The following is a 13,695-nucleotide window of genomic DNA, read 5'->3' as shown; positions in this document are numbered from 1 at the left end:
TTGTTTAGATGGATGTTTATAAACTCTTGAATGCATATGGACGGTGAAGATTGTCTATTATGATGAGTTTAATGTCTTCCCAATCACAGCTGGGTCTCTCTGATAACACTATAGCATAAAAACAGAGTTATCTACTGTACCTTCTCCAATAAGAAGTGGATCTGGTCCTGTTTTTTCAAAGTTAATAACTACACCACTCTGAACTTTTTGAACTAGAGATTCTAAACACTGATTCAACATTCTCTGTGTTCTAACACAGTAGGAGCGACCTATACCAGAAGGAAAAACAAATAATACAAGTTTAATAAAATAAAATACTATTTCACAACAGAAGCATTTGAAATTCTAAACTATAACTTCAATTAATCATAATAACCACATTGGCAGAAAACATAATACTAACAATGAACTTAAGCAGCAGAGTTAAAAAAAATTCTCAAGGAAAACAAGTAAAGACTGGATATGGCATTTAAGAAAAATTATACCCTGTTGCCCTGACTTCTTCCTTTAGAAATATTAAATATTGTCAGTACCTCCAGTGACTTCACACATCTGTGTGATAGCAGACTCATCAGTTGGGACACTGCCTAGTTGCTCTAGCTCAGTAGAAGCTAATCCAGGCAAACGCAACACCAGAGCAAATAACCTCTGATCCCAACGAAAAGGTTCTTTGGTTAGTTCACTCCCAGGCAGAGGAGAATTCAAAGGAAGATGAAGCTGATAAGGCAAAATTTGAGAAGTTTCATCATAACAACCCATATAAGAAGAAAGAGTTAAAGAATTAAAGGGTTCACTTTTCTTTCATGTACTCAATTAAATGAAGCAATCTTTCAAGGATTACCAAGATAGAAGTTTTCATTAAACTTTTTCTTAACTAGAAACTTATGCCTCCCACAGAAATAGCTGCATGTTCTCTGCCATTTAAACGAAAATTTAATAAAATGAAATCTCTTACCTCTTCTTGAACACCAGCCATACTTGTTAACTTGTTTCCATCTGTGATGGTAATTAAAATAGATGGTTCTAAAAAAAATGGATTTCTCCCCTAAAATACATTATAAAAGTATTAGAGCCATGTGCAGTAATAAAACTGTATTTAAACTTTTACATTTCACTTGCTAGTGATCTCTCAAGAATGTGATAAAATTTGCCTGGATAAATATGAAGAAAATGATTAGGGACTAATTGCGTGGGAATCAAAATGAACAATCTCTGAAGAGATAACGTTCAGAATAAACTGAGGAATTCTTATAATTCAGGAACTGACAAATTATAACATCCAAATATTCCTTTTCCTTTGCTTTTCAAGTAATCATAAAATAAAGATATTACAGAAATTATATTTTATATATATGGGTAGCATCATCCACATCATTCGCCTGACTTAAAATCCTGGCACAGATATGGGGACATTATTGACTTAGGCTCTGCAACCTGGAGAATGAGTCTGGCTATTGTGAGCAGAGATTTTAAAGTAGGGAAGGACAATGCTAGAAGCAGCAAATGCTATTCTTCCTTATACTCATTCTAGAGTTTTATTGAATTGGGAGGGATGAGGGAATTAAGAAAACTAAAAGTTTCTCTTTAATTATCTTGTCCCAGTATTTCTCAGCAATTTATTCATCCCATTCTCAGATATCTAATGATCTGATAGGTGGGCAAATTTAATTATTTTATGATCAAGCCACAAACAGGACCCCCAAAAGAGAGAATCTATACATATACATATATATGATATATAGACTTCTTTTTGGAAGTTATGAAAAGTAGCAGAAAACTTGGGAACCATGCCCAATCTTAAATTCTTACCCCAAGGCACCAAAATAAATTAGCTGTACTCACTCAAAATTTTTTTTTACCTGTCCATAATTGTCTATTCCAGATATTAGTCTATTGAGATTTAACAAATCAAATGAGGATCTTAGAGCCTGACCAAGAGTAGTCAATCCAGAAGCCTGAAGATTTTTGAGTTCACTCATGAATGTTGCATGATTTTCCTTCCAACCGGCCTGAAAACCAAACATTTACAAATTCCCAATTACACAGTGAATAATATATAAAATGCAAACAACCACTAAACAGCAAGTATCGAACCCCTAACAAATTATTAGTTCCTTAATCTAATTCTATTCTATATCTGTACTGATCAAGTAATCCGTTTCAGAAAAATCTTCCAGCATTAATGAATGATCAAAAGCAAAGATGCAAACAACGCAGTCCATTATGGCTGTAGGGCTTTGGCTCCAGAAGTCCAGTTTTCTATTCAGGCTCAAACAAACCTATCAAAACACCCTAGTATTTACTTTCATTTGACACTAATCATGAGCATGGAGTAAGAGGTAGAAGAAGGAATAATTTTTTAAATGCATTTTCTTTGAAAAAAACAAAACAATTAGCTATTCAGTGTCTGATCTACATGAACTTTTCAAACCAAGAGTTTTCCTCCCAAGCAAGAGAATAGGGGTGGGGGTTATAGGAATAGAGACACAACTATTTAGGACAACCTTTCTGACATCTTCTAGCATTCAGAAAGCCCCAAGTCTAGAATAAGGGGAGAAAGAAATGAAACAAAAAAAAAGTTTTGGCAAATAACCAGCATCCCTTCAGCACCCCCAGCAGCTATAAACAGCAGAAAAGAACCAATGACCTAAGGTCAACAGCTGACATGCTGTGAGTAAATGGTCTGTAGAATAGAAGAAAGAATCATGTTGACTGATCAGTGACGGCTATAAAAACAAAGCAACACAAAATGCCGAGAAGAGAAGTCAAAAGAAGAAGGCAGCTAAAAGTAGGTCACAGAGGAGCAGGCCAACAAGGGTGAGAGCAGACAGCACATTTTGGCAGCTTGGTGGCCCTGAGAGCAGCAGTGATATTCTGGATGCTGAAGTCATGTTGCTCAGGCCAGTACAGCTGGAGGTGGAAAGCAAGAGCCAATAATACAGAGATCAAGTAAATGATTTAAATTTTATGTTTAGCTGCAGGCATACTACCCATATCTGTACAACTATAGCTGATACTATCTTTTCTAGTTTCAATTTCCTGAAGCAATTTGGATCCGAATGACTGAGAGGCAGGAAGGGGGCAGATTACTGAATGCACCTTCCCATGAATTATCTGTGTGACCTTGAGCAAACCTGTTGGTTCTTAGAACCTAATTTCATGCTCTGAAAATGAAGAGGATTAGATAAGCAGCAGGGACACTGTGTAAGGCTGTGCATGATGCAACCCTGGAGGAGAGTCACTCACATGGTAATGATGAATGGGATTGGTGCCCCCTAAATTTGAACAGTATGCAACCTGCATAACCATAAAAAGTAAAGGTAGTCCTAATTAAGATCCATTCCAGTCCAGTAGTCTGCGGTGCTGTGTAATTAAATATGTGCTTAGTTTTTAAAAAATATTTGTAACATGTTCTATACCTCAAAGGATCTTCCCATGTGTTTTCTTAGCCAGATTGTATATATGACTTTTAGTACCAGGGGAAGGTAGAGCATGACAATAATTCCTTGTGGCCCAAGGAACTTCTTATTAGACTAGACAATTCAAACTTGAGCTAAGAGGAAAGATTATGATTTTAATTGTCTTCATCAAATACTTAGAAATATCAGCAGGTGATTTGTAAATCACACTGAATTAAAAAATTAGCTTCCCTCTGGGGTAGAAGAGAAGGATGTAGAGTTAGGAAGGATAGAATGAATTCTTCCATTTATTCAGCAGATTTTATAGATCAATTGTGATATGTTGGGCAGAATGTTACATGCTGGGGATACAGAGAGGAATTAGCTTTGAGGAGTTCCTGCCACAAAGGAATAAGGATGTAGTTATAGAGAATGAAAGATCACAGTTAAGAAATGCTTCTCACAGAAGATGGGGCATTTGAGGAAGTCTAATGGCCATGAAGATCATGGGACTCCCACAGTGAAGTGAGGACTGGAGGGGGAAGCCAAGGGAAAACAAGAGTTCATAAAAGGATAGGGCTTCCTGGGATACAGCAAGTGATTTGATTATCTTTTTTTCTGAGTACATGGCAGAAAGCAAGGCTGGTAAGTCAGGCTCTGATTGTAATGTGCTTTGTACATTGTGTTCAGTAGTTTGGATTTTATCTGTTGGCCCTGGGAATAACTTGAAGTTTTTAATTAGGAGAGTGGCATAATCAGATCTCATTTTAACAAATTCATTCTGCTGGGAGATGGAGAATAAGTTGTGGGGTGGAGGGGAGGTTGAAGCTTGAGGCAGGGAAACTGGTTTGAACATTGTTGCAATAGCTTATTAGAAAAGCATGAAAGCCTGAAGGAGGGCAGTAGGGATGGAGACGAGGTTGCAGATATAAGAAGTACTTAAGAGATGGAGTCATAAGGATTTAGTATCTAATTAGAGGGATGTGTAAGGAAAACAATTTGAGGTTTCTGGCTTGGGCAAACCTGCAAATGGTAGGTCCTTATTCCAGAAACCACTTCATGAAGTTGACTTTTTTTTCCCCAGTTACTTCATTTAGCAATCTTACTTCCCACACTGTAAACTTAAGAGTTATATCTATAGCAAGTGTTGAACTCCTGAGAGCCACAAGACATTTCAAGACATAACTAAAGAATAATTAGTGGACTACCTGATTTGGTAAAGGGCTGGGATAAGATTTGCATACCACTTAAGCAAGCACTCTATAACTCATCAATATTTAAAATAATGTGTTCTCTGATTGTGTACTCTTACTAATCAACCTGTCAGAATAATTACTCTTTAATATTTCCCTGATAATATGGGTTGAAAACATTTTACAAATCATTTCTCCACCTGAATCACTGGTGTTCTGTTTTTAAGTCAATTCCAATTCTTTGCACTGAAGTAGCTTCATTTGACTGCTTCTCCTACCTCAGTACTACAAAGTATATGGGCTACATATATTGCCCAAAGCAAAATCATTTTTTGGTAGCAGTCTAGCTACTTTAAGAGAAGAACCAAATGCCCCTAAATCCATTCCTCAGAATACTGAAGGGGGAAAAAAGGCTTACAGATTACTTTAAATATTTAGAGAATTTTGTTAATGTGACAAACTTCTTTCAAAAAGATTATGACAGCTAGTGGGAGAGAGTATAGGGTTATAATCCTCTTTCATTGATTGGAGTTGATCTTTTTCACAAATGAATTCATGACAGCCCATTTATTTCTTAATACAGTCTTTTCTTTCAGATTACTCCAAAGACATCCTACTCTCAGATCAGTAAAATCTTTACTCTTGATGATAACTTGCCCACATTCTCATGAAGATTCACAGCTGAGAAAGCACTTCCACCCTTCACATTTGTTTAGGACAACCCAGTGAGATAGGCATGGTATTATTATTCCTATTTTGTTTTAACAAATCAAGGAGAAATAAGATTTAGGTATGTCTTGTTTATGAAGGTGACAGTGGTAGCAAATCACATTTCACAGTTGCATTAATACAGTAGCTCTTAGTCACATATGGCTACTGAGCACTTAAAAAATGAAGATTCTGATTTGAGATGTCATGTAAATGTAAAACACACATGGAATTTTGAGGACTTGTAACAAAGAAAAAAATAATGAAAATTTATTTTTATATTGATTACACATTGAAATCACGACGTTTTGAATATTTTCAGTGAAATAAAATATTTTACTATAAATTTCACATGTTTCTTTTTACTTCTTAATGTAGCCACTAGAATATTTTCAATTTTGTGTATGACCGGCCTCATACATCTATTGGACAGAGATGTTCTAGTGGGACCTGAAGGTCAGTCAGGAGACCTTGGCCTTGCTTTGGCAGACAATAGACTCTTTACAGATTCCAAGGCTGGGACAACAGGATCAAAGCAGTGTCTCAGGAAGATCAGTCTGGCAGTGACATGTAGACAGACTGGAAAAGAAGGAGCTATAGTCAGGAGAATGCTAGCAAGCTTGAATAGTAATCCAGGACAGAGGGAATCAGGGCCCGAATTAGAATGGAAATGAAGAGGACGGGGTTCGTTGAGAAACATTTTAAATAAACAAGATAGAACTTGGTGACAGACTATATGAGCTTAAAGGCAGAGAGTAAAAGATTATTACAGGACTTCTAGCCTGAGAGACCTAAAGAATGGAGGGTTAAGACAAAAGAGGAACCTAGGATGGGTGAAATCCTAAAGGAAGAGTTTACTGTCTTCACAGGTCAAATTTTAGAAGTCTCACAGAAGTAAAAGGATGATGATGATACTGGTGATGATAACTAATAACCATAGGTAACATTTATCAGTACCTATGTATCAAGAATTCATTTATGCTAAGCATGGCATTTTATATTTATCTTTCTCATCTGAGCTTTATAACCACCCCACAAGTAGGTGCTATTACTACACTGCTCAAAAAAATTAGGGGATATTTTTGCTTCATAAAAAATATCCCCTAATTTTTGTGAGCAGTATATTTTCACTTCATAGATGAGCACACTGAGGCTCAGAGAGGAAAAGCAACTTGTCCAGGTCTGAAAACTAGTACATGACACAGCCAAGATTTGAACCCAGGTAATCTGAGAGGCCACTAATTTAAACCATTATACTAGAGATTCTTCTATGTACTCCTCACACTCACCTCATAGACATATCTTGTTATATTAGCTTAAAAATTTGCAAGTTTTCCTGATCAGGCAGTGCTGCAATGGTGTAGTGGCTAGAGCGTTGGGCTGGGATGCAGAGGACCCAGGATCAAAACCCCGAGGTCACTGGCTAGAGCACAGGCTCATCCGGCTTGAGCACAGGGTTGCTGGCTTGAGCACTGGATCATAGATGTAACCTCATGGTCACTGGCTTGAGCCCAAAGGTCACTGGCTTGAAGCCCAAGGTCACTGGCTTGAGCCCAAAGTTTGCTGGCTTGAAGCCCAAGGTCACTGGCTTGAGCAATGGGTCACTTGCTCTGCTGTAGCCCCCAGGTCAAGACACATATGAGAAAGCAATCAATTAACAACTGAGATGCAACAAAGAATTGATGCTTCTCATTTCTCCCTTCCTGCCTGCCTGTCCTATCTGTTCCTCTTTCTGTCTCTCTCTCTCTGTTTCTGTCACAAAAAAAAGTTTGTAAGTTTAATGAAATTTTCAAATTTATATATATATATATATATATATATATATATATATATATATATATATTTTACAGAGACAGAGAGAGAGTCAGAGAGAGGGATAGACAGGGACAGACAGACAGGAACAGAGAGATGAGAAGCATCAATCATTAGTTTTTCATTGCGCATTGCAACACCTTAATTGTTCATTGATTGCTTTCTCATACATGCCTTGACCGTGGGCCTTCAGCAGACCGAGTAACCCCTTGCTCGAGCCAGCGACCTTGGGCTCAAGCTGGTGAGCTTTTGCTCAAACCAGATGAGCCCTCACTCAAGCTGGAGACCTTGGGGTCTCGAACCTGGGTCTTCCACATCCCAGTCCAATGCTCTATCCACTGCGCCACCGCACGGTCAGGCAAATTTGTTTATTTTAAGCTTACTTTTTCTGATGTCTAAATGCAGACCAATTGGATGTGGGAGCAGTGTATTAGGGCTTGGAAGACCCTAGTCTATTCCTGGCTGTAACTAAGTAGCAAGTTATTGAATCCTTATTTGGGGCTGTTTCTGACCATCTGCACACATATTTCCATCTTCTTATGTTGGGGGCAGGTTTGGCAACAGGAAACTGGTATGTTCCCTACAAGGCTGTTGCTGAAGCTTTTTCCAATTTTCTGGTATGTTCTCTACCATACAGTGCTCAAGGGGTAGGCTCTGCCCCTCCAACAGAACTATAGGCAAGGTTTGTCAATATGTGAAGTATTTGGAAGCTTTCTGTGAACATACATCTAAGCTATATCTTCCAGTCTACTTTTTAACAGGAATGAAGCTGTTATTTAGAAATCTGGCTGGCTCCCGTGTTTTATTTCTCCATTGGTTTTAATGGAGGAGTGAAAGGTAGGGATGCTATTAGGTTGGTCCTCCAAACCAAACATCCTAATATTTGTCCTTCCTAAACTTCATCCCATTTTAGCTGGACCATTTCTCTAATTCATTGATTTGTATTTATTTTTCTTTTTTAAAATAGAAGAACCCTTTCCTCCATCAACATCTTACCAGGAAGTACAAATAAGTAAAAGAGATAAAACAGATCAACTGCCCTTGAAGGGAATCTTGGGAGTGGTGTTAGAGCCCTTTCTAAAAACCACTGCTATATCTTTATGTGTCACTTCTAATCTTTTTCCAAAACACAACTGACATGATCAGATGTCATATAACATGCACATTTAATGAACATGCTATTAATTTCCCCATCCTAGGTAACTGAAAAAACATATTTCGGGCAGTTGCATCCAACTTTCCACAAGAGAAGTGCCCCTTGACATAAAAGTGAGACTAAGAGACATTGATGAGTGTGGTGGTTACGGGGGGAGGGGGGTGAGGGAGAGGAAAGGGGGGAGGGGCACAAAGAAAACTAGATAGAAGGTGACAGAGGACAATCTGACTTTGGGTGATGGGTATGCAACACAATTGAACGACAAGATAACCTGGACATGTTATCTTTGAATATATGTATCCTGATTTATTGATGTCGCCCCATTAAAAAAATAAAATTATTAAAAAAAAAGAGAAGTGCCCCTTAAAATATGTAAATTGGATATTTGTAAATCAAAAAATAACTGAATAATTAAAAGTCTCTAAGGTGATAGCTGTTGAAAGAAAATGGCTGTGAATCTTTTCAAAAAGCAAGAATCATCCTTCTATATTATAGATGGTCACAAGCCAGGCTCTGTCCCACAGCAGTAGAGAACTTCTCACTGCAAATTATTACTTACTATGTCCCTCTGACTTGATGCTGAGCCACGGCACTGACCTGTTTGGGGCACACACACCCCAAATCCTATTTGGACAGTAAATCAGTTGACTCCAAGTCTTCCTAAATTGTTAGCAAACCCTTCACAATGAATAGAAACCTTGCTGGAACCCCGAGAGACAATACATGTTGTTTCCCTATTATTAAAGGAAAGGAAATCAGCCTGAGAATACTTGCCCTTTGTCACCCCAGATAGAGGGTCATCTTGAACCTTGGGCTCTTCTAGGTGGTTGCAAACTAGATGATTAACAGATTTGAGTGTTTTCCCAGATGTTGCAAGTTAAAGCCAAAGAATCTAAATTTAATAGGGCCATCATTTCTCTTGTGGAAAGATCAACTATTTTCTTTTTTCTGGATTAATTTCAACAGCATTTTCCAACCAACTTACTTTCTTCTCCAGTTTAACATTCTATCATCTTTGTCATCAAAAACTGTACTTTTGTTGGTAAACCAACCAGAAAACAGAATGAGATAAAAAATAAGAAGTCCTGCTTTTCTAATAATCAACTCTATCGCCTGAGGAGACAGATGACTTTCCCTTTGGTCTTTCCCCTTAGGTCTCTTTGGAATATTTGTTTTTGCATATTTTAATTTTGAAATTAGATGCAATGGGGTGACACTGATCAATAAGAGTATTTAAGTTTCAGCTAAACATCTCTATAGCATTTGAACTGTTGATTGTGTTGTGTGCGCTATATTTGTGTGAGTTAAAACTTTTCAAAAATTTCCTTCTCATAATTAAAATGGACCTCAAGGTCCATTTTAGATATGAGACAAGGTTTCTGACAGATATAAGACAAGGTTTACTTGCCTACTGAAGTAAACAAAACACTGTGAGAGCTGAATCACCTTAAAATGTGCAAATGTCTTTTTAAATTATTTATAGCTAAGCATACCTATAATGGAGGTTTTGAAAACTGTGAAGTGCACATTAGGAAAATGCTGGATCATTAAAAGAATGGAATTGTCTTGCTTCTTTTATCTCCTTTTAAAACTCTCTCCTTGAATTATAATTTCTCACCCTACCTGATGTAAGTTCCCCCTTAATACTCTAGTAATTTGGTCCATTTTTTTTCCTTTTTGGTGGTTTATCTCACTTGACTCAGGTACTGATACAATTTTAGGTTCAAAGGAAGTATTCTATTATTCTTTGTTTTATGCATACTCGTATAGCTTTTTTTGTAAAAATAAAATTACTTGTTCTAAAAATATCCAGTTCTCTCGGATTCATTTATTTTCAAAGTTACTATCCCAGGGGCACTTAATAGTGTCCTGAATTTGCTAAAATTATCAGTCCATTTTATTTGGTTTGATCATTTCTCTCCCTGACAACTCTGATTGCTATCATTCTTTGGTTCAGGCCACCAATTTTCAGGAACCCACTTCAGGAAATACTACCAGCCACGACCACGTAAAATAATTCCAGCTTACTCAAGTCTTCTCCTTTTTAAAAAGTTCTTAAGAAACTGACCCTCTAATATACTGCAAAAATGCATTTGACATTCTGTGGCCTGCTGAATTGTTTTTTTCAGCAGACGGTTAAAGACTTTCACAACCACATAGTTTAAAATAAACTGGACAACCTGAAACTAATATAATATTGCATGTCAACTATAATTGAAAAATAAATTTTACAAAGTAAACAGGGCAAATAAATAATTCACAATTTGATTCTACTGATACAAAGTTCACCATTTTGTGTTACCTGTCTCTTTAAAATACTCAGTATAATTTTTTAATGGATAAATAACTATAAGGATTAGTTTTAAATATCTTCAAAATGCACTGATGAGTTGAGTTTTCAATTCTTTCTAAGAAATCTGATCTTCACCAAAAGATGCTAACATATAGAAACTGAATTTTAAATTTTATTTATTAATTTGAGAGGGGGGGGGACAGAGAGACAGAAAGAGATTTGTTGTTCCACCTATTTATGCATTCATTGGTTGATTCTCGTATATTCCCTGGCCCAAGGATCGAACCTGCAAACGTGGTGCATTGGGACGACACTCTAATGAACTACCTGCCCAACAACAAAAACTGAATTTTATAAAATTGTCTCCTTTGTTCTGGAATCTATTGCAATGCTATGAAGGAAAAATACCTTAGAGTTACAAAGAATTTGCCAAACTCAGATAAAAATATCAAGTTTCTTCTCTCACCCTCAGACCATTGCAATGATAACTATTGACCAATACCTGTTACCAGAATAAAAGTGGTATAATGCAGGTCACGTGTTCAGTTATTTAGATTTTGGGCTCTGATATAAGATGTTTTTATGAACAAATACACAAACAAAACCTTTAAAAGGTGGTCTTGGAAAAATACTCGAGGATAAGAATGAGACAAAGCCACCCAAACATTGCAGAAAGAGCTAAACAGAGGAGACAGCAGAAAGGCTATTCATTACCTTCTAAAGATTACCGTATTTTTTGTTCCATAAGACGCACTGTTTTTCCCCAAAAGTAGACGGGAAAATGCCTGTGCATCTTATAGAGTGAATGTTCATTTATTTTAGCTGCTGTGGGTTCCCAGATAACTAGAACAAACAGTATTTGAACATTAAAGTCTCTTCTCATTTGTTACTAACAGTGCTAATGGCTGTTAATACTGCTGTTGAGTTTACATTGTTGAAATATTATTGTGGTATATTTTATTAAATATTTTAATGCACCATTTGGTTCAGAATATTTTTTTTCTTATTTTCCTCCTTAAAATCCTAGGTCCGTCTTATGGTCAGGTGCATCTTATAGAGCGAAAAATACGGTATATAGCATCTGTTTCCTCCTAATTTTTAAAAATATCTCAAAATTTTTAATAGCTGTTTTGTACATCATAAGATTAAGACATACACATTGTTTAAAAGCTCAACAGAAATACAAGGTTAGTCTATCTCTTCACCAAACTCTCTGTTCCACCCTTCAGAGGTAACCATTACTAGGGCTCTATCCTGAATGTTAAGCTGTTAGCAGCAAAAACAAACACCACCATAAGATGGAGTGGCATTTACTAATTTAACCAGTGTGAGATATAACACATTAAGCAAGTATAGAAACTATTTTCTAAAATTTAAAACAATTTTGAAACCACCCTGAATTCCATGCCTCAATTATTCCACTTCCTGATTTTCATTATAAAATTCTCTCTTGTATTTTTTCAGAAGAAACAGTGCTAATAATCTAGTCTAATTTCTTCACTTTACCCCAGTGGTGATATTCAGATGGTTTGCACGGGTTCCGTAGAACCGATACATAATATTTTGTTGAGTTTGGCGAACCAGTTGTTAAAATGGCACTTGTAATCAGGGTTCTCTCTAAGGTGGGCGCCTGGGTAGCCACCCAATGTGGAAATCACAAATTTATATTCCTCACTCTTTTTTTAACATTCATCTGCACAACAGTGTATTCTACGTGCCCATAGTAATGTTCATTCCACCCATAGGTAAATGAATAGGATGCTACTCCTACAGTGAAAAGATGGTTAAGGATAAATTACACAGCCGCTGATGCTTGGATAAAAGCGAAGAAAATTGCAACTGAGGACACCAATCAAGAAGTAATATGGACATATCTTAAATAACAGTTTTATTGTTTTTTTCTCATGTTAATTAATATTTTTATTAAAAATTTAAAACTTTCTTATAACATAATATAGTTTTGCACACCTCATTTATTGTTCTTATTTAAGTATTAAATGTATGAAATAATAAACTGCTTTTCAGTATATCTTTTTTTTTGTACTTTTTTTTTTTTTTTTTTTGCATTTTTCTGAAGCTGGAAACAGGGAGAGACAGTCAGATAGACTCCCGCATGCGCCCGACCAGGATCCACCCGGCACGCCCACCAGGGGGCGATACTCTGCCCACCAGGGGGCGATGCTCTGCCCATCCTGGGCATCGCCATGTTGCGACCAGAGCCACTCTAGCGCCTGAGGCAGAGGCCACAGAGCCATCCCCAGCGCCCGGGCCATCTTTGCTCCAATGGAGCCTTGGCTGCAGGAGGTGAAGAGAGAGACAGAGAGGAAGGCGCGGCAGAGGGGTGGAGAAGCAAATGGGCGCTTCTCCTGTGTGCCCTGGCCGGGAATCGAACCCGGGTCCTCCGCACGCTAGGCCGACGCTCTACCACTGAGCCAACCGGCCAGGGCCCAGTATATCTTTTTTTATACTTAAAATGGTCATTAGGGCAGAGAACTGGTTGCTAAATTATTTGAATCCCACCACTGCTTTACTGGTAAGGAAACTTACATCTAAGAAAAGGTAAGTGAGTTGCCTGGGGTCATATATCTATCTGACCAGTAGCTAAGACCCCTGGTCTCCTGCCTTCCAGCCCTACAGAGCTGCTAAAGTGAAAAAACTTGCTAGATTTACAGACAGTGGATGTTTTATTTTATTTTTTAAAAATTGTATTTAGATTATTAAATTTAATGGTGTGACATTGATCAATAAGACAGTGGAGGATATGATCCACCAGACAAGTTGTACTATGACCACTTTTTAAAAAATCTGAGTTCTATAAAAGTACATAGACCTAGACAGACTTCTAACATATAGCCCAGAAGCATCACCATGAAATGGAGTTTACAATGTCTGTTCACATATGTTAACTTTTAAGAAAAATGGACAGCTTTGTTGGGGGGAGGGGGCAAAGGGGGTTTCAAGGGGAGGGAGATATATTTGATGGGACACTTGAATCTATGTAAACACAATAAATTAAAATCAATAAAAATTAAACAAAACATAGAGCTTTGTTCTGCATATCTTTAGCATTTTCTTATAAGAAATAAAACAAGCAAACAAATGAAAAGAAATAAAACAAGATGGACTCCTAACTTT

The 13,695-nt window shown here is 37.1% G+C and overlaps 1 protein-coding gene across 5 annotated transcripts in view; it reads right to left on the bottom strand.

The window, feature by feature from the left end:
• LOC136385525 (integrator complex subunit 6-like) overlaps positions 1-13,695 on the bottom strand; it is a 67,446-nt gene that overhangs the window by 33,128 nt on the left and 20,623 nt on the right. For all 5 annotated transcript variants that reach the window (XR_010747837.1, XM_066356532.1, XM_066356535.1 and 2 more), the window contains exons 3-6: positions 1,860-2,009; positions 956-1,045; positions 534-717; positions 141-269 (exon numbers count right to left, since the gene is read on the bottom strand). Coding sequence is in view for 4 of the 5 variants with exons in the window: in XM_066356532.1 (XP_066212629.1) it covers positions 141-269; positions 534-717; positions 956-1,045; positions 1,860-2,009 (553 nt within the window). In the remaining variant the exon portion in view is untranslated. The remainder of the gene's footprint in view (positions 1-140; positions 270-533; positions 718-955; positions 1,046-1,859; positions 2,010-13,695) is intronic.

The sequence above is a fragment of the Saccopteryx leptura genome, chromosome X (genome assembly GCF_036850995.1).
Source record: "Saccopteryx leptura isolate mSacLep1 chromosome X, mSacLep1_pri_phased_curated, whole genome shotgun sequence".
Classification (NCBI taxonomy): Eukaryota; Metazoa; Chordata; class Mammalia; order Chiroptera; family Emballonuridae; genus Saccopteryx; species Saccopteryx leptura.
This window is presented reverse-complemented; position numbering and strand designations above follow the sequence as displayed.